The sequence below is a fragment of the Odocoileus virginianus genome, chromosome 27 (assembly GCF_023699985.2).
Source record: "Odocoileus virginianus isolate 20LAN1187 ecotype Illinois chromosome 27, Ovbor_1.2, whole genome shotgun sequence".
Taxonomy (NCBI): domain Eukaryota; kingdom Metazoa; phylum Chordata; class Mammalia; order Artiodactyla; family Cervidae; genus Odocoileus; species Odocoileus virginianus.
In genome coordinates, this window is record NC_069700.1 from 26113143 (window position 1) to 26137425 (window position 24283).

At 50.1% G+C, this 24283-nt stretch overlaps 2 protein-coding genes and 1 non-coding gene across 12 annotated transcripts in view; 1 reads left to right on the forward strand and 2 right to left on the reverse strand.

Annotated features, from left to right (window-relative positions):
• TMEM63B (transmembrane protein 63B) overlaps positions 1-6061 on the reverse strand; it is a 25331-nt gene extending 19270 nt beyond the window's left edge. For 2 of the 4 annotated variants that reach the window (XM_070456366.1, XM_070456363.1), the window contains exon 1: positions 5170-5307. The gene's annotated coding sequence lies outside the window, so the exon portion shown is untranslated. Of the gene's footprint in view, positions 1-5169; positions 5308-5776 lie in introns of those variants that run through there. The other 2 variants (XM_070456364.1, XM_070456365.1) reach the window with 2 other exon arrangements.
• Positions 5411-18246, forward strand: MRPL14 (mitochondrial ribosomal protein L14). 7 transcript variants are annotated; one of them, XM_070456368.1, is made up of 5 exons: positions 5418-5518; positions 6213-6314; positions 12431-12545; positions 15124-15215; positions 17605-18246. In XM_070456368.1, the coding sequence occupies exons 3-5, from the start codon at positions 12453-12455 to the stop codon at positions 17969-17971; spliced, it is 552 nt and encodes a 183-aa protein (XP_070312469.1). In that variant the 5' UTR covers positions 5418-5518; positions 6213-6314; positions 12431-12452; the 3' UTR covers positions 17972-18246. The 7 variants fall into 7 exon arrangements, with proteins under 7 accessions (XP_020746417.2, XP_070312469.1, XP_070312471.1 ...); XM_070456369.1 differs by lacking the exon at positions 5418-5518 and adding an exon at positions 5540-5613; XM_070456370.1 differs by lacking the exon at positions 12431-12545.
• Positions 9531-9603, reverse strand: TRNAA-UGC (transfer RNA alanine (anticodon UGC)). Its single transcript has one exon. It is a non-coding gene; the product is annotated as a tRNA-Ala (tRNA).
• Positions 18247-24283: the final 6037 nt, after the last annotated feature.

Here is a 24283-nt window from a genome sequence, read left to right on the forward strand (position 1 = left end):
CAGTTACCTGACCCTGACTGTCTCTTCCTACCCCTGTTAGAACAATGGCATGGTTTCATCTGCTCAGTTTTCAACTCAGTTAACCACCTTCCCAGTATAACTGGCTTCAAAGTGAGATGTTTAAAGTTGGCCCTCTGTCCTCAGAGTAGGGTCTGAGGATGGGGTCGGTGGGAAGTCTGTTAAAAAGCAGGACTTCTGCATTTGTGCCACCTGTCTCACTCAGCCCAGCCACACCTGTTTACCCTCATTCTTTTTCCTGGGCCATGGCAGCAGCTACACCTTTCTCTCCTCCAGTTTCCTCATCTCTTTCCAATTTTCTTTGCACCTGAGTTATAAGGACTACAATTCCCAGCGTGCCCTGCTCCTGCCCCCAGAGCAGGGCAGGCTGGGAATGCCGTGCCCTGCAGCAAGCTTTTCCATTGATTGGCAAAGGAAGAAGGAGCCGGGGGTCTCTTAACCAGCCCAAGCTCCCTGCAGCCAGGGAAGTGCCCTCTGGCCTGCTTCCCTGATACTGTCAGGCTTTCAAGCCTTCGACGGTCCCAGCGGACGGGTGGGGAGGAGGAGGGAAGGGGCAGCCAGTCCTGATGCCTGGGGACCAGCTGGGCAGGGCTCTGGGGAGGCTCCTGGGGTGGAGGAGATGTGTGGGCGCGGCTTCGTGGCCCCACCCCCAGTCCTACTGGAGGGCCCCTGGGGGCCCCTTCTGCTGACAACACAAGCTCTGCTTTGTGGGGGGGGGGGAGGTCCCCAGGGAAGAAAGGAAACCAGACAAAGAAACAGAACAACAAATCTGGGATGGGTGACTGCAACTCTGGGAGCAAGCATCTCCCAGCCCCCTGGGTGGCTCAGAAAGTTTCCCCTGCCCACCCACCAATCCCAGATTTTCAGCTGCCTCTTCCTAACATTTCAGCTGCAGGGCAAGAGGCACCAGAGGAGAAGCTGGGGTTGTCTGTGTGTCTCACTTGGTTCCAGGGAGTCTCTGAAAAGCCTGGGTTAAGAAGGCTAAGGGAATAACTGCCCTGTGTTCTATGTCCTCCCTCTTCCTTTCCAGCCCATGTTGCCTTAAAAAATAATAATAATTCAGTAACTGTGGCAGGTGCCATGTATAGAGTGCCCAATGTTTCAAGAAGACATACATTTTTCATTTAATCATTAACTCTTTGGAGTTGGAATGTCATTCCCATTTTAAGATGAGGGCATAGGACTCAGAGAAGTTAAGTAAGTTTCCCAAAGTCACACTGCTCATAAAATAATGGACCTGGGCATCAAACCTAGGTCAACTTCTTTTTTAAAGCCTGAACACTTTTCAGGGCACCTTGATGCTTTTCTGACATGCCTAGAACAGGATGCTGCAGAAGCTTTGTGAATGCTCATTATGTGTTCTCTGGCTAGGGAACACCAGAGCACTGAGAGAATGTGTGTGTTTAGGTGTGTAAACTTGTGTTGATATGTGTATCTGTGTGTGTGGAGGTGGGGAGGTGGGTGACTACACAGCTGTCCTTGGAAATGAAGAGAGTTGTTAGTGTCTAAGTGGAGGTGTGTATGCGGGTGTGTCTGGGAGCCTGGGTATGTAAATATAAAAAGCCCCAGGAAAGGTGAAAGGTAGGTATAGGTATCTTAGGGCTGTAATAATTGGGGGGGGGGCCTCTATACTAGTCTCCCCACCTCTAACTCCCAACTCAAACACATTTCAAAAATCGATCCAGCCCTCACATACTCCTTGCCCGTTTGTCTCTGAAATTCCAAGGCTCCCCCAGGTCAGAGTGTAATGGGTACAAACCCCTAGAGTTACATGCCCCTCCTTCTATCCTCTTCACTCGGAGGAAGGTGAACCATTCTGGGAGCTCCTACACAAGGGAACCCAGGAGAGTAGTGAGGGTCAAGGTCTGCGCTTTAGTAACCGAAGTCACCATGTCCATCTGTCACCTCCCTCTTTACAGTCACAAATCACTCCCTCCTCAGTTGCACTGCTCTTCCCACCTGCACCCTGAAGTAAGCAGGGCACACTCCCCATTGGCAGGGGAGGAAGCAGGGACCGGGGAGGAGAAGCCACTCACAGGGAGGTCACAGGGCAGGAAAGGGTGGAGCCAGGGCTGGTGGCTCAGCTTGCCAGCTAGCCGACTGGGTTACTCCAAGCTCTTAATTGTGGAGGCGGGGTTGCTGGGCTGAATTTCACCCTGGGCAGCTGCTCTCAAAGCCTTCACAGAGAGCAGCTGAGAGAAGGGAAGGGACTGAGGCAGAACATTTGGGGGAGAGAGGGACATTTCATCCACTCTACAGGGTTGTCTGAGCCAGTGGTATCCCAGAATTTCTCTGGTCTGACACTGAGGCTGTAGCTGGAAAGGTGTAGGGAGAATGATGGAGGATTTTATTTCTAGCTCACTGAAGGTTATTTTATCATCAAGAAGTGTGTGCATGTTGCTTGGGGGGGGCGGGGTTAGGAAGCTATAAATTAAAAGTTTTTTTGTTAAAGAGTTACTAGGGAAGATTTAATTTAGGACTTGGGATCATAGGAAGGCAGTGTGGTCTGTTGGAAGGAGATAAAGATGGAGACTAGTTTTGTTACTATGTAACCTGGGCCTCAGTCTTTCACTCTGTAACAAATAGATATTAATATCCTCACTCCATCCCTACCAACTTCTGAGATAGGGGTAATAATGTATCCACAAGTGAGGATAAAAGTAGTAGGAAAAGAATGCATTTATCAAGTACCTGTTTAATTCCTATTTTATGCCAGCACTGTTCCAAGTGCTTTACAAATATCGTCTCATTTACTCCTCATCACAACCTTAGGAGGACGATGAGGTTCAGAGAGGGTATATCACTTTCCTAATGACACATAGCTAGCCTGTGATAGATCTGGATATGGACTTAGGCAACCTGGCTCAAGTCTATGCTTTTAACTATAGCACTTTGCGGCCTCAGCTAACAGAGGAGTCACTTCCATCAGGAGGCTGGGGGCTGGGGATTGTCAGCTACAGCTCTGGAGAAATGCCACACCTTATTTCTACCTGTTTGCCTTCCCTCTTGCTTCTAGCTCCCTGGGTTTGTGATTTCGAGTTCTGAGGCAGGTGGAGGGGACAGGCAACAGAGCCTGGTGGCTAAGAGCATGGGCTCTAGGATGAGACAGATAATGGCTTCTGACCTGAGCACATTACCTCACCACCCTGGGCCTTGGTTCCCTCATCTATAAATGGGGATAATAATTCAGTCACGTGGTTGTTTTGCGAATTACACAAGATGATTTAGGTGAAGCTCTTAGTACAGTTAAAGGCGTAAATGGATTCTAAAAAAAAAAATTAGCTACTGTTATCAATAAAGTGTAGAATGAAAGGGATTGGTTTAGTAGAGAAGTGGTACAAATCAAAATAAAACAGAACTTTGTATGCTAGAACTCCTCAGTCTAGATGGGCTTCTTGTCCAGACTTAAGAGTTTAGGCTGCTTTCAGGACTCAGCCAGTGAGTGACAGGGGAATGTTTCTAAATTCTTCAAACAAACTGATCCATCCCCAGCAGGCTGGCCGGGGTTGGGGGTAGCATGGGAGGGTGATGATACACCAAGATGGGTCAGAAGTTCAGAGAGGAGAGCTCATTATTGATCAACTACCAGGCAGGGTGCCAGGCTCTTTACCTGTACTATCTAGATTGATCCTCATAATTAATCTTGTAAGCAGGTGGTAGTGAGCATACTTTTTATTTATTTATTTATTTTGTGAGCATACTTTTTAAATTGACACTAAGGTTCAGAGAAGTTAAGTAACTTGTCAAGGTCACACAGCTAAAGAATGGCAGAGCTGGAATTTGAACCCACGTCTCCAAGACTGTTATAATTGGAGGGAACTTGTAAGATGTCTAAAAGGGTCTTCTTCCCTACTCACCACCTGACTTCTGCCTTGCCACATCCCTCCCCACCCAACCAGAGGCCAAGACCCAACCGGGTGAGCCAACAGCAGGTCCCAGCATGTGCCACCTGGGGCATGCCAGGGCCTGGACCCTCTGGTACCCTGGAGGATAGTCATGCCGCCAGCACATCCCTGTTGGTAGCCCCCCGCTGGGAGGGCCACTCCCCTCCTCACAGTGCCTGGAGGCAGGACTGGGGGTTCCTCCTCAGGAGGGGTTGGGGATGCAGACCCAGGGAGAGGCTGGAGAGTGGTCTTAGGTACGGAAGTTCTGGTCCTCCCCATTGTGCGCCCCCCCAACCCCCTCGCCCCCTTCCAGGAAAGTGGAGTGCGGAGCGGCCAGTCCTCCACCCAAGGGACCCAGGCAGGTGGCAGCACAGAGCCGCAAGGACAGCCAGCCCTCTGACCTCTCCTCTCCACTTCCCAAGGGTCCTTATCTTTTTGGGGAAGAAGGCGCCAAAGCTTTGGGACTGTCCTCCCTAGGAGGTTAAGGAGGGTTAGGGACAAAGCACGCCCCCTCCCCCCAACAGGGCCTTTGCCCCTCTCCGGTTCCTCGAACCAATCCTTTCTCCACCGCACCCTCCAACGCAGGCCCGGGCGGCTCATGAATGAACTGCACTGTGTGGGGCGCAAGGAGAGGACACGCTCCCGGGGCCAGTCGCCTCCCCAGCCCTCCGACCAGTCCCCAGACCGGCCGAGGGCAGCGGCCGGCCTCGCCCCAGCTCTCGCGAACCCTGCCCTTGCCCGAGCCCGAAGCCCCTGCCCCGGGCCGACTTCGGGGGTACTCGGCCCCTAGAGCCAGAGAAAAGATAAAAAGATCCGAGGGCATTGGACTTGGCGACCCTGGAATCCAGAACTCGGGGGCGGGGGCGGCAGATTCCCTACCGCGGCGGCGGGCTGATCGGGCGCAGCCGGAACCCCGGAGGGGCGCGGAGGGGAGGCGCACCTGGACCGGGCAGGTGGGGAGGAGAGTGGTGCTAGGGGGCCGGGGGCGGAGGTCCCACCCCTCGGATCTCTCGAGGGGTGGGGACAGAGGGCGGTGTACCTCTGGACCCCAGGCAGGGGTCGGAGGACTCACATGATAGGCTCAGGATGGTGCCGGGGTTGGGGGCAGCGCGCGGCACCCCTGGGTCCCGCGGGCCCCGGGCACCTTTGGGTCCCGCAGGAGGTTGAAAGGGAGGGGACGCGCAGCTGAGATCGGGGTTTTTCTTTAGGGTGGTGGTGGGATCCTCAAAAGAAAAGAGACGGGGCTGGGGAAGGGTCGCGTACTCACCCCCAGGCGCAGACTCGGCTCCGGCTCCGAGCCCCGGGTTGGGGCGGGGCGGGGCTGGGGGAGGGGGAGGGGGTGTCGCTGGGCGGCTGGAGCTCCGGGCTCCTGCGGCGGCCGCGGCAGTGTCTGGGGGAGGGGGAGCGGGAGGAGGGGGGGGGGGGAGCAGGAGGAGGGGCGGGGCCGCGCAGGCCACACCCCCACGCCAGGACACGCAAGGCGCGCGCGCACCCTCAGATCACCACCCTCCCGGCTGGGTCCGCCGCGCAGGCGCAGAGCGCGAGGCCGCGTGGGGGGGCAAGGCGGCGCCGGGCCAGTGGGGCCCGCGGCGGGATATTCCTAGGCGGCGAAGGCGGTATGGAGTGTGTCTGGGGGGAAGGGACGTCACGCTCCTGACTTTCTGCTTCCCGTCTTCCCTTCCCGGCTGGAGCCGTGGCGCGCTCCCCCGGGGTGGGTGAGGAAGGGCCGGAGTGCGGGGATCGTGGGCCTTCCAGGGGCAGAGGGTCCCGACGGGGAGGGAGACCTCTGACCCGGACCCTGCTCTCTCCCACTCTCCGAGGGCGGCCCCGCTCTCTGGGGCCTCTGAGACCCCGCGCCCCTGGCCCGCGCTCACCTGCTTTTTCTAGGGCTGGGGCGGGTTGCCGCCAGGCTTCACGAGGTGGCCTAGGCCGATCAGTCTGTCGCGGCTCCTTTGGTTTGTCTTATTTCTCTCGTTCTCCCTTTCCTTTCCCGACTTGGGTCTTGAGATGACTTTGTGGCTCGTTTGCCAGGCGCTTCTCTGGTTTGGAGAGTGAGTCCACCGCTTTCACGGTCATGCCGATGAGTGGCTCCCCCGGCTCCAGGGGGTTCCCTGGTTTCTCATTTCACCCGAGGCTGCATCTGCCAGGGATTAAGACTGGAAAGATGAGAGAGAGTGGGGGGTGGGGGTGTGTGTGTCTGCGCGTGTGCATAACTCCTGTATGTTACCCACAAAATAGATGATAAAGGCATGTGGAATACCAACTTGTTCGTTTAATTGTGGGCTCATGGAAAGCTTTCTTCTCTTCAAGCTTAAGAACAGGCTTGCGGACAGAAGGGAAATACTGCTTTACATGGTGGGCAGTAAATGAATTTTGCCACCCTAAGAGATTGATGGACTGAATTTATAAGAGGTTAGTAAAACAGCATATGATGGAGTCACTGGGTTACTGGGGAAAACCTGGAAGGTTGGGAGATACTTGTGGGGTTGCTGGACAGAAGATGGGCACTGCCTATTTGGTTGTGGTTGGTTAGTGTGTCTGCTCTCTGCTGGGTTTTTCAAGGGCTCATTAGTAGCTTGTGGAAGGCACTGGTAAGGTTTACATACAGTTCAAACTGAATTCCCATTGCAACTGTGCCACTGGTTAGTTGGAAATCAATTTAGTGGATCATGGCCATCATTTAAGAAAAAGTAAAGTAGAATTAGAAAATATCAGTGCATTGTACCTAGGGAGGGTAGGTATTGTTTCTGGACATCTGCTTCAAGTATACACACGTGAAAGTGTGTGAGTATATTAGGAGTTGTGATACAGTGTGTTTCTGTGCGTCACAAAAGTTTGAAGTGCGTTTATTTCCTGTTCTCCTGTTTGTGGTCTTGCCTTCATCAACCTGAGTTTTCAGTCATTTAAAATTGTCCGTGAGGATGCAGTCAGGGCATCATGGATGTATAGTAAGGAGCCCGGTAGGTTGGTTTTTTCAGGGAGGCTGTGCTAAAGGAAGGTTCACTCTTCACTCATGGAATTATGTACAATGGAAGAAAAAGGATTTTGTTGGAGTAGGAAATGTTACTTAGGAAGGATAGAAAGGGAGATGGGGTTAAGCTATGTTTGACAGACTGCCTGTTGGGAGAAGTCTTTGTAGGCTTGGATTCTGGGGGTAGGAGCAAGCAGTTTGGATGACAAGGAATCTGTTCTCTTTGTGTTATTGTTGTTTTTCCCTTATGTAGAATTTTCCGTTTTACCCTTAGAGCTTCTTGGATGTGTATTTCCTATGAAACTTTTTACATATTGTGTTGATTTTATGGTAGTAGAGCTGGTGTGATCCCTTGCCGAGTAGCACTTATAATGGGGTATCTGGAAAGTGGGAATAGAACCCATGTTACCTGGTTTGGGGACCCCTGAGGATCACTGAAAGGTGTATTATTATCTTTTTAATAATGCAGTTAGGTATGTTAACATGTGGTGGATTCCAGATCGATTTCTGCCTGTGCCTTGTTAAGGGTCACCACATATTAACAGAGGAGACATTTCAGAAAGCCTGAAGTGAGAATTGAATTGAGTACCCTGTGGAATACATGAAGGGACGACGGCCACAATGTTTTCTTATTGCCCCTGAATATGAATGGTGCAAACCTTCCCTGGAATTCATATTTCAGAAGGGAGCCTGTTGGGCACCGGACATAATTATTTAGACTCTCCTCAGCATTTAGCATCTTACATGATGCAAGAGTCCTTTGAAGCCTGTCTCACCCCACTCTTGTCTTGGTGTTATGACACCTGGACCCACATAAGATGGATTTTCCTGTTGTTTTTGTTACTAGAATAGTTTTTATGGCCATGAAGGGGCTGGGGAGGGTCTCAGAAATCAGGTTACAATTGATCTTCCTTTTTAGAAGCTGAAGGTTTGTTCTGGGTTATGGCTCACCCTGGTGCAGTTTTACACCATTGTGTGTTAACAACGACAACCAGCTTGTGTGAGAGAGCTATGATTCAGATCCCAGAAACTGCTCTGGGTCAAGTAATATGCTCTCCTCTTAAGAAAGCTGCCAGGGGACTTCCCTGGTGGTCCAGTGGTTGAGAATCTGCCTTGCAATGCTTGAGACACTGGTTTCATCCCTGGTCTGGGAACTGGGATCATGCGTGATGTGTAACAACTAAGCCCGCATATGGTAACTATGCAGCCAGATAAATAAATTACAAAAAAAGGTGCCAGGTAGCCTATTATTCCCCAGTGAAACACAACTCAGAATGGGAAAGTCTCCTTGTCAAAAGCTTAAAAAAAAAAATCATCTGTGTCATTAGAAAAGAGAGAGCACTTTCCATATCTACCGTATTTTTAAAAAATTATTAATTTATTTGGCTGTGCTGGGTCTTAGTTGCTGCACGGGCTTTCTCTAGCTGTGGTCAGCGAGCTGCTCATGGTGGTGGCTTCTTTCGTTATGGAGCACAGGTTCTAGGGCACAAAGGCTTCAGGAGTTGGGGTATGTGGGCTTAGTAGTTGTGGCTTCCAAGCACAGGCTCAGTAGTCATGGCACGGTGCATGGGCTTAGTTGCTCCGAGGCATGTGGGACCTTCCCAGACCACGGGTGGAACCTGTATCTCCTGCATTGACAGGTGGATTCTTATCTACTGCGCCACCAGTGAAGCCCTTCTATGTCTACCTTAAGCTGAAACACACTTTCAGGACTGAGTGATCTTTGACACGCATAGTGCTGCCCTGAGAATTGGAGAGTGAAGCTGTTCTCACTGGGCAGAATCCAGAGAGGGATTCCCCTACTTGAAAACAGCCTCTTCTGTGGGTGAAGCTAAAACACTTTCATTTCCATGCCTCCTTGCTCTTCCCAATGACCCCTGCTTGACAGAGTCACTGAGGCCTAGAGAAGTGGATTCCAAGGTCACAGACTTGGCAGGAGAAGAGGGGCGGCAGGGGTGGAGGAGATACCTTTTCTGTGGGCTTTTCATCCCACTCCAACCCCCCCCCCCCCGCCTTGCCTGCCCATCTGACATCTCCATAAACCTAGCTCCTTGCCACCGGCTTGGTAGAGGTGATTAAGTAGAATTTAACTTTGGCTTGTACAGTTTTTCTGAGATGACCATACCAAGAATGTTACAAACTTCTGGAACTATAGGTGTTTGCACATCTGTGAGGTGGGGATGGCAGGGGATCAAAGCTATAATAGATTAAAATCTACATATTGAAAAACCAACTTGAATAATCAAGAGCTGTCAGATATTTTTAAGAACCATGATTTTAAATACTCCTGTAACGAAGTGGAACAAATGAATATACAAATTAATAAACACATATAGGTAAATAAACAGAAAACCCTGGAAATGTTTTTTTGTTTGTTTGTGAGTCAGCTTGAGAACTGGATGGAACTGGATTAGGATGCCAAGCTCTCACTGCTGAGGGCCCGGGTTCAGTCCCTGGTTGGGGAACTAAGATCCCACAGGCTGTGCAACCTCACGGAAAAGAAGCAAACATTCAGGACTTTCCCAAAAGAAAAAAAAATGGAGAGTTGGGGTCCTCGTTGGTAGCCATGGTAGAAACAGCACATTGAGCTATTGAGGGATGTTTGTTTCTTTTTTAAAAAAATTTTTGGCTACGCTGCATGGCATGTAGGATCTCAGTTCCCCAGCCAGGGATCAAACCTGTGCCCCCTGCAGTGCAAGTGCAGAGTCCTAACCACTGGACCCCCAGGGAAATCCTGGATGTTTGCTTCTTGATAGTAGAAACTGTGAAAACTCACACCTTTGCGGGCATATCAGTATCAGCTTCAGAATTGGTCCTAGGCTGTGCTGTGTGTAGAGCAGATATCTATTGAAAAGATGGCTGTTTTGAGTTTTAAAAGATGATGTGGCAGCTTTGAGAAAGGAGAAAGAGTACTTGGACTGTGTGGGGTACGTTCATTTCTGTAAAGTTTATTAGTGGTTAAAGCAGCACTTTACCTGCTCAGGTATTGTGCGGGGTGTAGTAGGAACAGCTTTCTACCCTTCTTCCATTCCTAGGACAAGTCACTTAGCACTTCTGACTTAATTTCTCCATCTGCAAAATGGCACTCTGTTGAACCTTGAACTGTTCAGAAATCCTTAATGGAATCAACCCTCCCCAAACGGTTGCTGTTTGTCATCTGTCTGTGTTTCCGTTGGGTGCTCAGAAATGAAGTCAACCAAGAAAGTGATCTGTGTGAAAATACTTTGAGAATTGTGAGATGATGTATAAACACAAAACTACTGAAAGAGACTCCTTCCCCAGCAAAACAGTAATGAGTATTTAAGCAACAGATAAGAGTACTTTTTGGTCCAGAATGATTGGGACGAAACCTGCAGGAGATGGGAGGAGCTGTCTGCATAACACACACACGGTGAAGGGTCCAAGGAGGTTTCTCTGTCTCTTTTTTTAAATTTTATTTGTTGAAGCTGCTAGGCCTCAGTGTTTTCCTGCTTTAATGAAGAAGGACATTTATACCTTTATGCTAGGCAGAGTTTGTCTGTTTTGTGGCTGGACCTTGCATTTAATTTCTCTTAGTGTTTCTTTTCACTTCTGCCACTTACTAACAGAATCTCCTTTAAACTGTCTTTTGTGATTGTGCTGAACTCATTGTTTTTTCTCTCTTCTTTAGAACCTGGACCTAAAGAGGGAAATTGTTAGGGTAGAAACAATGTATAAATGTATATGGATCTGTTATACTAAGTACAGTATTTTGCTGATCCTAAAGCTCAAGTAGGCTTCCCAGGTGGTGCTAGTGGTAAAGAACTCACCTGCCATTAAAGGAGACGGAAGAGACCCTAGTTCCATCCCTGGGTCTGAAAGATCCCCTGGAGGAGGGCATAGCAACCCACTCCAGTATTCTGTTCTGGAGAATCCTATGGGTAGAAGAGCCTGATGGGCTACAGTCCTTGGGGTTGCAAAAAGTTGGACACGACTTAAGTGACTTAGCATGTATGCATGCAAAGCTCAAGTAATGGTACTTCCTAGCTTTCTACAAAGCATCCCTCTGCTTTTCTAGTTCAGTCTGTCTGTATTAACATTAGCTAAAAACGAGTTCTCTCATGTCTAGTAAGCTCCCCCAAGCCACTGGGAGGCTGAATGAAGGACACAAGAAAGACCCCCAACCCTCTGATATTGAGTCTGTCTAGAGCCAGAGGGTTAATTGCAATTGCCGGTAAATAGTATTCATTTAACAGATACTTACAGAGCTCCATTTGTGTGCCTGGCACTGTTGTAGGTCCTGAGCAGGCAGCTCTGGACAGGGACCGTTCCTGCCCTCACAGAGTCCAGTGGGACCCACCCTAACCCGAAGTGATGCCAAGTGAAAAACTCACCTGTGTGACCCTGAAATCTGCAGTTCTCCCTGACCTCCACAACTGAAGGGAGAGCTTAAACCAGGATGGAAAATAAGCACAACTCTTGGGTTATATTAAGTAATTTCTGTCTGTCTCTCTCATCTTCCTCCTCTTGCCCTCCCATTCCCCCGCCACCAGAGGTTGTGATTCATGTGCTGAACCTGGAGGACAGTACTCCACACTGACCAGGAAGCGGCCTGAAAAGCCATATCTGGCACCATAGTCTTCCGAATACTTAGCCACCTCTGAGTGAGAGTGCGGAGGAGGAAATACCATTGGAGTTAGCTTCCTGTGCAAACACAGGACTCAGAATAACGTTGTTTGTGAAACAGAGCAGTATATATAGTCTGATCCGAAGTGGATCAGGGCCTGTATCTACAGGATGGATTTATCCTAAGAAATAACATCAAGGTCAGTCAAAGTTGCTGTGAAGGAAATTACTGCCTCCATCACTCCTTCCTGATCTGAACTAGTTGTTCAGTGGTGGGATGAGGTATTTTTCCACAGTGGGCAGTGATGGTGCCAGGCCCAGGAGATGATGCCAGGGGCCTGTAGACGTAGCATGGGCTCATTCTCCCACGACTAACACCATGGGTCTCCTAAAGCTTGTTTGCATGTGATGTGTGGGGTCCAGATAAACAGATAAGATTTCCCTGTGTAGAGCCATGGGTGGGGGAATCTGTCTGTTGGCTACCTCATTTATTTTATTCATTAAATATTTATTGCATTCCCACTCTGTGAGGACCTGCTGGGATCTTTTGCTGGGGTGGCTGTGGAGAGGACCACAGCTTTTTTCTTTTTAATATACAAGTATATTTGGTTCTTTTATGCTTTCAAGTTCATAGGAATGCTTACTGCTGTCCATTGGATGTCTTTAAGTCCTTTGGGTCTGCAGGTCACTATCAGATCTGCCAAAGACCTAGTGAAAAGTCTCTGAATTGGGCCTATTCTTGTGAAAATGGCGGTGCTCCCTGGAGATGGGAATGTGTTACTCTTGTGTTTGAGTGCAGTACAAATGATCCTGTGTGTGTGTGAGTCCTGAATTCCTGTAGAGAGTTCAGATACCACATTGTCAAGATCTCTGTGGTCTGAGTTTTGGATAGTGAGTAGCAAGAACTGGATGTTAAGGGATATCAGCCTTATCTCAAAAAAAAAAAAAATTCCAAATTTATTTCATGTCTGAGTTTGGTGAAGAAAGTGGGAGCCATGGAGTTCCTTGGCACAGACGCCCAGATGTCCTCGGAGTGCAGCAGGGGCGGCAGCGGATGCGGCAGCCTCATACAGAGCTGCTCGGAGGAGGTGTGTTTGGAGCCAGGGCTGCTGAGTTGGGCAGAGAGGAGCCCAGAGGGTGGGGGTGGCTTTGAGCAAGGCGCAGAGAGGCGGCCGGGGTGTGGTTTGTGTGCAGACCGCCCTGCAGACTCCCGGGAGGCGCCTTGAATGGAAGAGTTTGTTATACCCAAGGTAGGGAGAATTCAGGGGAGCCCCTGGGCTCCTCTGCACTTGTTGGGTTCCCATGAGTACCATAGAGGAAATGGTGCTGAGTGGAGAGGCTGGGTGTTGCAATCCTCAGGAGAGGGAATGTGGGTGCTGCTGGGCTCGCTTGGGGGTTCTGAGGAGCCTCTTCTCTCCCAGGAGAGCGAGCCGGGGCCCCAGAGTGAGATGGGGAGGCTTGGCCGAGACTGGATGTAGTGGCAGCCTGGACCAGAAGGACTGCTTTTTAGAGCTCTCTCTTTTTTAAAAAACAAAAACCCCGCCAATTTTCCATTATTGTTCAGTGTGTGGAGCTCTTCTTGCCACCTACACTACAAATTGTCTTCAAAACCTAAATTGGATAAAAGTGAATAAGTTTCACCTGCTGTTTGTCTACATTTCAGTCGACTCAGGAAGCACTGAGTTGGTGGGGTCTGAGTAAAACATGCCTGTGATAACAGTATTCCCGATGGAACAAAGATGATCTAACGATTGGAAAAATATTAACATTTAAATTGAAGTTACCACGTTAACTCCACTGAATAAGAGAAGGGAAGCCAGCTACTGCCGTTCAGATTTCAGCTTTTGTCGCTCCTGGCTATGGAACTTGGGCAGATCATCTAACCTCTGTGGACCTCATTTCCTCAAGTATAAAGTGGGGTGAATAATAGTGCCCATTTCATAGTTTTGGGGAAACTTAAATGAGATGATAATGGAAAGCACTGAGACAGTATAACTATTCTACCGAATATATTTTCATAAACAAAGCAAGCAGGAAAAGACCAGGTGACCCTCAAAGCTGTTCCTCACCCTGAGCCCCTGTGTGAAGTGGGCTTTGTACGGCAGAGTGAGGCCACACAGTGTGGAAGGAAGACCCTTGGGCCAAAGCTGGGTCCACTTCTGGTTCTGCTTGTGCCCTTGGCTAGTTATGGGGCTTAAAGCAAGTCCCCGTCTCTCTCAGTTTCCTCATCTTCAAAACGGATGTGATGTGATGACGATGATGATGGAGAGGGCTGATAGGTATTGAGTATGAACACTGGGCTCTGTGCTTCATGGGGTTTACCTCACGACTGCCCTGTGAGTAGGTGTTACTGGTGGGGAAACCCTAAGTTACAATTGGGGAAGCCGAAGCTCATAGTTCTTGTCCAGGGCCATGGAGTTGTTAAGGTAAAGCTGGCGTCATCCGGTAGTCTTTGATTCTGTGTGTCAGTTGTTAATAGTTCCATAAGTTGACCATCTTCTTTTGCATGTAATTTTCTGATCATTTGGGCCACTCCTCCTTGGGTTGTCTTAAGGAAACACTGGATAATAAGCTTGAACTCTGAGGTTAAATCATAGTTAATAAGCATTTCTGGAGTGTTTAGGTATTTCTGTGAAAGTAAATAGTGAGTTTTCCCCACCTTTATTAAATAAAATCTTATCTAAGTTGCTTTGAACTTAGGCAAGGCAGAGCTATGTGTAAATACTACAGTGGTAGAGGCTTTCTCAGCAGAGCTCTTGAATGAGGCCCTCTGTGGCCAAACATTTGGGTGGAAAACAGACATGTTTTGCAGCTGGAATTACCAGTTGGTTGTAGGTTTTTCTTAAACATTCCCTTCGCTGACACCCAGGTATTGCGGAAACCTGGGGATGGGCCATGGTTTTTGGTGCTCGGGAGCCGCGGGGTTGAGGTTCTGCAAACTGGAGTCACCAGTGTTGGACTGGTGTTTACTCTTTTATCTCCACCTTGTTCTCCCAAACCCCACTTTCGGCTGCCAGTAGGGTAGGTAGTTTCCCTGTGTCATGCTGTTGTTTGGGAGACTGATCCAAATAGAGACCGAGGTCACTGACTTGACAAGGGCGTCCTTTGCACTGCTTTGCCAACCCTGAGCTGTCCAGGTGTCTGGCTTTTACACTTGAGGGAAAGGTGATGTGGTGGCGGACAACCTAGGCGGTTCCTCCAGGTAATCTGCTGTCCTCCAAGGAGTGGAAGTTCTGATTTCAGGAAGCACTTAAGTGTCAACAAGGGACCAGTGTCATCTATGGAGGATGTGGGAAGTGGTCCCTGCCTGGCTGTATCCCACGGGATTCCTTTTTTCCTCCTGCCTGTGGAAGTGAGGTAATGGTGAAGGCACTCGCTGCGCTTTTGTGTTAACCTACAGCGAGGACTGCTGCAGGCCATTCCAGTGCTCTGACCCCAGTTAGAATATGAATCAGCAAAACTGTCGCTGGAGTTCATCTAATCATCTGCCTATCTTTTAACCACTAAGACTTATATTTAGTGACTAATGATCTTGTGCTCAAAGTGCCATCTCCCACACAAGTCCCCAATAGTCTTCAAAAAAAAAAAAAAACAAATACACCAAACTACTGGCTCTGAGTGAGGACACTGACTTAGAAATAAATCCTTGCCTCTCTTTCCCTGCAGGAGTTGCCATCTTGGGATCCCATGGCTTTCTCTAGCGGGCTCTGGGGCCCCTGTATCCACATGAGCAGAGCATTCAGCCAGCGCTGTTTCAGGTAACTTTTCCTAATGAGTTCTTCAAGCTGTGTCTTTGAGTAAGCCCCCTATCAGGACTGGGTATTGTGGTGACCAGAGTGGCAGTGGACTCTCAGGGAGGTGGGCTTGGGGTCCGGGGAGACTAGAGGACTAGATGGAGCTGGGGTTTGGGCAGCCCAGGTTGGGGGGTAGGTAACGGGGTGATGGTGCTGTTGGAGACGGGACTGGGAATGGACCTGGAGAAAGATGAGACCTTGCCTACCAGACTCTTCCAGTGAATCTGCTGTTTCTTGACCCCGTTGTTCCCTAAGTGCATTAAAACCTTGTCTTTTAAGAATAAATATCTATATATTTATGTGTGCAATGAATAACTTTGCTGTGCATGTGAAATTAACACATTGTACTTCAGTTTAAAACATATATACAAGTGAATGAAAGTATAGGGCCAAATCCTTCTCTTTTAAAAATGTATGTATTTTTACCTCACAGGCTTATTACCACTCAAGCATGATGAAAGTGTGGCAGCCTCCCCCTTCCTGTTTAGATGCTAAGCCAGGACGGAGAGTGCAGGTTGCATTCTTGTTGGCAAACATGCCTTTTGGCCCTGTTCATGCACTCATTCCGCAAGCGTTTACTGAACCCTGTGCCTGGGTTTGGTCATAGAGAGATGAATAAGACTTGCTTCCTGCTCTGGCAGAGTTCTCATAGTTGGCCATGGGAGCAAAGTTGGAAACAAATAACTCTAAGAAAAATGTGACCAGTATAATAATAGAGGCTTGTACAGTTCTTTGGAAGGCTCAAGACAGGGGCTGCTAATAGAAGAGGAAGCGGGGGGAGGGGGAAAAGGCGGACAGAGGCCACCTTCCTGGAAGGGAAGTGGGGGCAGGCCCTGTCCCGGCCCCCAGAGAGGGCCGTGAGGCTGGGCAGGCTTGGACAGCTCCAGGGGTTCCCGGCCCCAGGGCTCAGAGTAGATGTGTGAGTGGCAGAAGGTGGAGGATCTGAGAAGACAGGTACGTTAGGACCAGGTTGTTGACAGTGTAGACAAGGGGGACCACTGAACAGTCCCGAGCAAGGCAGTAGCCTCTGTTTTATATTCTAAAAAGAGGTCTTGGTTGGCAGAGTGAGGTGCGCAGGGAGCCGGTTAGGACACGAACATAATGGTTTGGTGTAAGAGTGTGAGCTGCTGGGTGAAGGAATTTGTTGATGGGGTGGAGGGGAGGGTCAGAGGTGTTCAGAAGGTGGTGCCAGTAGAGGTTGGACGGAGAGAGGTTTATGGCTCGTGAGCTAGAGTTTTTGGAGAAGCCACTGTCTAGGCAGAAAGCCAATCAGCCGGAGGAGGCTTGCAGGGGAGGCGATGAGGTCCCTGTGGGACCGACTGAATTTGCAGCCTCTGTAGGACACATGCGGAGAAGGCAATGACACCCCACTCCAGTACTCTTGCCTGGAAAATCCCATGGATGGAGGCACCTGGTAGGCTGCAGTCCATGGGGTCGCGAAGAGTCGGATACGACTGAGCGACTTCACTTTCACTTCTCACTTTCACACATTGGAGAAGGAAATGGCAACCCACTCCAGTGTTCTTGCCTGGAGAATCCCAGGGATGGGGGAGCCTGGTGGGCTGCTGTCTATGGGGTCGCACAGAGTTGGACACAACTGAAGTGACTTAGCAGCAGCAGTAGGACACATGAAGAGCTTGGAGTGGAACTACAGGACTGGAAGATAGGCAAGGCATGGGGCTGGAGATGGAGTTTACTGGTTGGAAATAACAGGAATAGATGACATCGCCCAGGGCAGGCATGTAGAACGAGAGAGGACCCCAGGTCGCTCCAGAGAACCAGCACTAGGATCCTAGTGACAGAGGAAACTAGAATTCCCACTATCATCAGGTGGCTTATCATCAGGTGGCTTAATAGTAGCTCATTTGCCTTTAATGGTACTCTTTCTAGTGGGGGGAAATTAAAAGATTGTTAGCTTATTTTCAATTTCTGCTGTGCTGTGTCAAGGGACTCCCTAGGCAGACATACCCACTCGGATCTAATGGTTCCAGCACCAAGCAGATGGGACGTCTGGGAGTCAGTGTTTTCTGGGGGAGCAGGTTTTGCAGGCTAGGCAGGGGCAAGGCCTGGCCTGTAAAGTATTCCCTTAATCCTCCGAGGCCTGTTGGAAACCAGAGGCTTTAAATTAGGGCTGCCATGCCGTTCACTGTAACAGAATATTGGGTCCCCTTTAGAACCCATCCAGATCAAGGTCCTGACCCGGCAGCAGAAGCTGTAAGGAACTTCTTACAGTGAGGACACCTCTGGTGTCAGGGCCCTGCTGATGTGCGTGCTGCCAAACTGGGCCTGGCAGAGGCCTCTGTGCCCTGACTGGCAGAGCTGCAGGCCTCAGACTTCCTTCCTCTTTCACCAGCACTACTGGCAGCCTTGGCGCAATTCAGAAGATGACACGGGTGCGTGTGGTGGACAACAGCGCCCTGGGGAACACCCCTTACCATCGCCCTCCTCGCTGCATCCACGTCTATAACAAGAACGGGGTGGGCAAGGTGGGCGACCGGATCCTGCTGGCCATCAAGGGGCAGAAGAAGAAGGCGCTCATCGTGGGGCATCGCATGCCTGGCCCTGCAATGACCCCCAGGTTTGACTCCAACAACGTGGTCCTCATTGAGGACAATGGGAACCCGGTGGGGACCCGAATCAAGACACCCATCCCCACCAGCCTCCGCCGGAGGGAAGGCGAGTTTTCCAAGGTCCTGGCCATCGCTCAGAACTTCGTGTGAGCGGAGCCCAGGCGCTGGCCGCGGGGGCTCGTGGATGGAGCCGTTCTGAGAACTGTGCCTCTGCTGAGAGGGAGCCCAGGAACAGTGTCCTGTGGGAAAATAAACGCTTCCATGTATGTCTCTTCCTGAACTTTCTGGGTGTGGCCATGGGGTAAATGGCACTGAAACGGCTAAAAGGTGCCACTGGAGATGGTTGGTCTTTGCCCTCAGTAGCCTGTGAGCTCACCTGGGATTATCAGGTGCTGGAAAATTGAATTAAAAGCTGAATGTGCCAATTTGTAGATAAACATTAGAACCTCACTTTCTAGCCAGGCAGACTACTCACTTGCCTTCCAGAATGTCATCTCCCTGCGTCAGAGGGCTGGAGGTGCTCAGTAAAGATGACTGGATTACTGGGTGAGCGTGAGTGAAGCAGGGGACTGATTCCTCCAGTGGACCGTGGGCTCCCAGCTCCGAGAGAACCTGCCCAACCTGCCTTCCTCCACCACGGGTTGCCCTCTGCTAGGCCCCAGCTGCTGCTCTGGGCCCAGAGAGGACAGCTGACTGCAGGAAGTGCCCTAGCCCTGGTGTGTGCAGACCGCCTGGTGGTGGTGATAGTTTAGCTCCCATTTGTTTGCTGGTGGTCCCCTTGTGGAGGTTCGGGCAGGGCTCATTCCATCTGTTTAAGTGGAATCTTTTTCCATTCATTTCTACAGTCGCTCTGCACTCCCATTGCAGGGGAGCTAAGATGCTGCATCCCCACGACGTGGCTAAAAAATAAAGTCACTCCTTTATTCGTTCAAAATGTCCTGGGCACTTCTCGTTATTAAACATTCCAGTGGCCTCTAGAGGCAGAATAGCCTGATAATTAAGAACACAGTGCTCTGTTCCTGACTCCACCACTTGCACTTAATGCCTTTGGGCAAGTTATTTCACTTCTCAGTCCCTCAGTTTCCTTGCCTGTCAAGTGAGGATATGATAATGATATATACTTGATTGGGTTGATGTCAGACTTCAGTGAGTTAGCACCTCTGAGTGCCTGGCAATCATAAGCACGTGGTAGGCGTCAGTTGTTTTCCATCCTCACTGCTCCGAAGCTGCCAGTGCTGGGGAACACAGTGAGGGTAAGCAGAGGTCCCTGTTCTCCTGGGCAGATCGACGCTGGTCACCTAATGACTCCGACATGCACAGGTCCCCAGGTGTAACAAGTGTGTGTGATGGCGGGGTGAGACTTTTTCGGTGGGACTGGAGGCAGTTTCCCCGAGGAATGGTTGCATTGGCTGCCTTCTGAACGAAGGGGCAGTGTGATACAAGTCAGAACAGCAGTCACCTGGGGGGTGGGGGAGGAGCGTAGGCTGCTGAGGTCACAAGGGAACCTTAACGGTATTGGGAATGTTTTAAATCTGGATCTTGGTGGGAATCACATGAGTGTACACACCTGTAAATAATTACTGAGCTGTGTATTTCAGTGCACTATATGTACTTTATACCTTAGGAAAAATAAGTGGACAGGCATTAGCTCAGTGAGAGGAGGGGAAAGTGGTCCAGACAGAGGGAAGAGGATGTGCAAAAACCCTGTGGCAGAAGGGACTGGGTAAGTCCCAGGGACTCGAAGGAAAAGCCACTGGCTGCAGCAGGTGAGCAGGAGGGAATGAGGGGAAGAATAGGGCTGGCTGGGCCTGGGAAGTCTGCTGCATCCTGAGGGTGCTGGGATACTGCTGTAGGGTATTTAGCAAGCAGGGTTGGGGTGGTGGGAAGGAAGATAAAGTGAGACTGACTGGAGGGGCGCTGGGGGAGGCCAAAGTGCACCATGATGTGCTGTTGGCCTAGGGTGGAAGAGGGGAGCAGAAGCCTTTAGTGGGAGCAGTTGACTGGGCTTGGCAATGCTGGGGAAGGGCCAAGAACGGGTCCCTGGTGCCCGGCTCCCTTTGCTGGATGGTTGGTCCTGCAAAACGCTGAACTGGGTGCTCGGGGAGAGGCCCAAGGGTGGGGGAGGAGGAGCTTCGGGGGATCTGCACGGAGGCACCTCTGTGAGGTGTCCCGCAGGTAGCTGGATGTAAACAGTCTCTCCAGCTGGGATAGCGCTTAGGGTGTGTCCTGAAAGCATTTATGTGGATGTGCGTTTTTGGAGTTTCTCATGGTCCTTAGGTTTGGCAGCCCCAGATCCTGTGTTTTCCATAAGGACTTGCCTTTCAGAGGTAACGTGATTCCTCAGGATGATTCTTGCAACTAGTAGCTAGTTTCAAGGGCAAACCCTATCAGTGACTTCAGCTCAGGGGGTCCTCCCATGACGTCTTGGGGTCTTTCATGGTTGGGGAGTCCTCCCCGTCTTGAGCAGAGTCTCACCGGCTGTGAATCTAGGTGATGACCGTCTGGTTTTCCCAGAATCAGTGGCTTCACTTGGAGCCTCACCAGCTCTGCCTTGACTGCTTGGAAGCGGAGGCTCTTTGTTTCCACCTTTCTGGTTGAGGTGTGCACCGGTCACCAGGGCTCCTCTGACCAAGCCTGGTTCAAGGGCCTCCAGGTGTTTTAGGAGTAACCGCCCTCTTCTGGGGCCCTCTGGAAGGGCTGGGAGACTGGCTGAGGTCTCTGCTCCACGCTGGGGCCTGCTTGCTCAGTGGGGAGTGTCTCTCTGCTGCAGCAGCTGCTACTTAGCAAGCCCTTAAGGCCTCTGCTTTCTGGGCTGCTTCCCAAGGGCTGCAGGAGAGAGAGCCCCTGTCCTGAGTGAAAGGAAGGGTGGGCTTGTCCTTCTCAGCCTGGCACCACCTGCTCCAGTCATCGCCTTTGCTCTGACCAGGGCAGCTTGACCAGAGCTGCCCTCTAGCTTGGAAGGGCACTTGCCTTCTGGGGTTGGGCTCACTTCTCCCCCCGTCCTTAGTCAGCAGAACGCGTGTCCATCCTCTCACGGGTCTGCAGGGCACCGTCCCGCCTCTTTGTTGAGGTTTGCCCAAGTCATTCAAATGACAGTCCTGCCGCCCTCCCCGCCCCCCCCCCCCCCCCCCATGACTGCCTCCCAAGGTGTTCTGTGCTGACCCTGGGAAGGCAGTGGTTTCCAGGGGCCAGGGGCCAGAGCCGGCTCCCTGACCGTGACCGTGACGCAGGGCCTCCGGTGCACAGCCCAGAATAGCCTAGTCTGCGCTCTATCCCAGCTGCCCTATCACTTTGCAAACTGGAATCTAATTTGCTGTCCACCCTCCCCACCCCAGTCTCAGTCAGTACCGCTTTCTTTGCTCATGAAATATTTATAATCACAGATTATGTTTCCCTATGAGTATAAACTTGCTTTTGTTTTTTTCCCTTCTTCGCCCTTAAGAAGCTGCCTCTGACAAGTCAAAGAACCTCATCTCTCTGGGTTCATAGACCTCATCCACGAGTCTGCTGCAGCCTCCGGCTCCACCCCCGGGTTGCCAGACAGACCTTGAACATCGGGGCTTGTGGTTGGGAGACTGGCTTCCAGTTGGGCCTGTGCGTTGAACTAGCTGAGTGACTCTGGGCGAGTCAGCACCTCGGGGAGCTGGCTCCTCCACTGGTGGGCGTGCCTCCGGGGTCACCAGGCATGGCCCTTGCCCCAGCCACCTGGAAGGGTGTGCCCTTGGTGGCAGATGTAGACCTGGCCAAAGAATGTGCAGGGATCAGCCTGTGGCCATGAAGACTCCTGGAGAAATAACCCAAAGCCAACCACCTCCAGCAGGGATGGTGAGGCCACATCACTGCCTGGATGGCAGGCAGTCCCTCAAACCCTCAAGCCCAGCCTTGCTTTAGTGAAATAGGAGGATGGGTGGGGGGGTGGGGGGGTGGGCACTGGTGGGCAGGACCTGCTAGAGGCCGGCCTCCTCCCCTCTGCAGGGGTGGGGCAGGGCGTGGCTGGGCCTCAGCTGATCACAGCCTCCTTGGCCTCTCTGCTCCATCCTCCTCTTGCCTTTCTTGGCCTCTTATGTTCTCTCTCAGCTGCTGAGAATTCTTGGTTTTGATGAAAATTGCATGATACTGGAATCAGATGCTTAACTGAAATTCAAATCTGTCCCAACAGCTGCTTTTTTTTTCCTTCCCCTAATTTTGTAATTCAGTCTTTTACCAAAAAAAAAAAAAAAAAAAAAAATTCAGGATGTCATTTTATTCTTTCCCACCTGGAGGCTGGATCACAGTTCAGTTCCCCTCAGTATTTTGGACATTTGCTGAATTGTTTTTGCCAAATGCTAGTAATTTCCCGAATTAGTTGGACTTCCTAGGCTCAAAGTGAAAATGAGTTTGCTTCTCCATTTTTCACCATCAAGCCAGTTTCTTTATGATTTCTTGAAGCCAGTGGTTTCCAGCCAGATTCAGTGATAACCAGCTGTCACTTGCTTGATATTATGACAGGCTATCTCATAAGACATACCACTAGCTTTTTAAAATTCAATTTATTTTTATTTTGTTGGCCGCACTCTGTAGCATGTGGAATCTTAGCTCCCTGACCAGGGAACGAACCTGTGCCCCCTGTCTTGGAAACGTGGAGTATCAACCCCTGGACAGTCAGGGAAGTCCCCCTTTTTTTTTTGAAAGGAAGTGAATTTAAACTTATTTTGAGAATTTCATCAGAGCCCTTGGATAATTGGGATACCCCTGGGTATTATGAAACTGTGACTGGCGGTTGATTTTAGGCCAAATATTTACATGACAAATAGAGGCAACTCTCGGTCAGCTGAGACTGATGATCTGGTGGGCGGGCGATCAGAGCCACCCTCCCGGCTCCCTGCTCTGGACTCCTTGTTGATTTGTCTCTCTCCTGAGGAAGAGGAAGGAAGGAGAGACGTTCTCTTCCAGTGCTGGCCTTTCCTGGGGATGCTGGGCCGGGCCTCCCACGATTTCCGGGCTGGGAGTGGGCGGTGCTGCCCCAGCCCCACAGGCTCACCCAGCGCCCTGCCCAGCTGGCAGAGAGCAGAGCTTCCATGTGTTCATGTACCTTACTGGCACTGTCCTTACCCAGTTACACTGACTCATCGGTTTGCTGCCAGTTCTGGTGAAAGGTTTGCTCGTGAAGAAGAATGAAACCCTTGCTTGAAATGAGATTTTAGAGTTGTCTGCGGATTTTGTTTCCCCAGGCAGGGTTCCCACAATAGACAAATGATTAAGAATTCCTTGCATGGGTGCTCACTTCGCAGCACATATCCTAAAATTGGAACAAGACACAGCTGTAGAGGGTAAAGTTGTGGTACATATACACAAATGGATACCAAGGGGAGAAGGGGGAAATGGGATGAATGGGGAGATTAAGACTGACACGTGCACACTGCTATGTATAAAGTAGTTAACTGTCAGAACCTACTTTATAGCACAGGGAACGCCACTCAGCGCTCTATGGTGACCTAAATGGGAAGGAAATCTAAAAAAGAGGGGGTGTATATATTTGCTTCCCCGATAGCTCAGCTGGTAAAGAATCCGCCTGCAAAGCAGGAGACCTCAGTTCAATTCCTGGGTCAGGAAGATCCCCTGGAGAAGGGAGAGGCTCCCCACTCCAGTGTTCCTAGGCTTCCCTGGTGGCTCAGATGGTAAAGAATCTGCCTGTAATGTGGGAGACCTGGGTTTGATCCCTGGGTCAGGAAGATCCCCTGGAGGGGAGGGCATGGCAACTCACTGCAGTATTCTTGCCTGGAGAATCCCCATGGACAGAGGAGCCTCGTGGGCTATAGTCCACGGGGTCACAGAGAGTTGGACACAACTGAGCGACTAAGCACAGTATATATATATATACATATATCTATATATAAACTCACTTTTCTGTATAGCATAACATTGTAAAGCAACTATACTCCGATAAAAATTTTAAAAAATTACATGGTTATCCATTTATTTGAACAGTGTTTGCTGCAGATCTGCTATCCCATCGGCTTCCCTTTGTAATGAATTAAATTGCTTTTTAGTAGGTAACTGCTTGCAGAGTGATAGCCCACTTACATGTATTTTTTCTTCTGTTACACATAAAAATTGACTTTAGTCTTACCCATTCCCTTTATTTATAAGATGTATTTATGGTTTTAAAAAGTCTGAAAGAAAAAAAAGTCTGATACTGAAGCAAGACTTCAAGATCAGTACTTCAAGATATCTGAATCATGATATCTGATATCAGTGTCATGATATCTGAAAGAAATTACCAACTGACATATAATGAGGAGTATATGTTGATTGTACTATTTTTTCAACTTTTCAAAAATGCTATGGATAAAAGAGATAAAAAGGAATGACTTAAAAAAAAAAAAAAAACTGAAGTCTAGGGACTTCCCTGGTGGTCCAGTGGTTAAGAATCGGCCTTCCAATGCAGTGGGACACAGGTTTGATCCCTGGTTGGGGAACTAA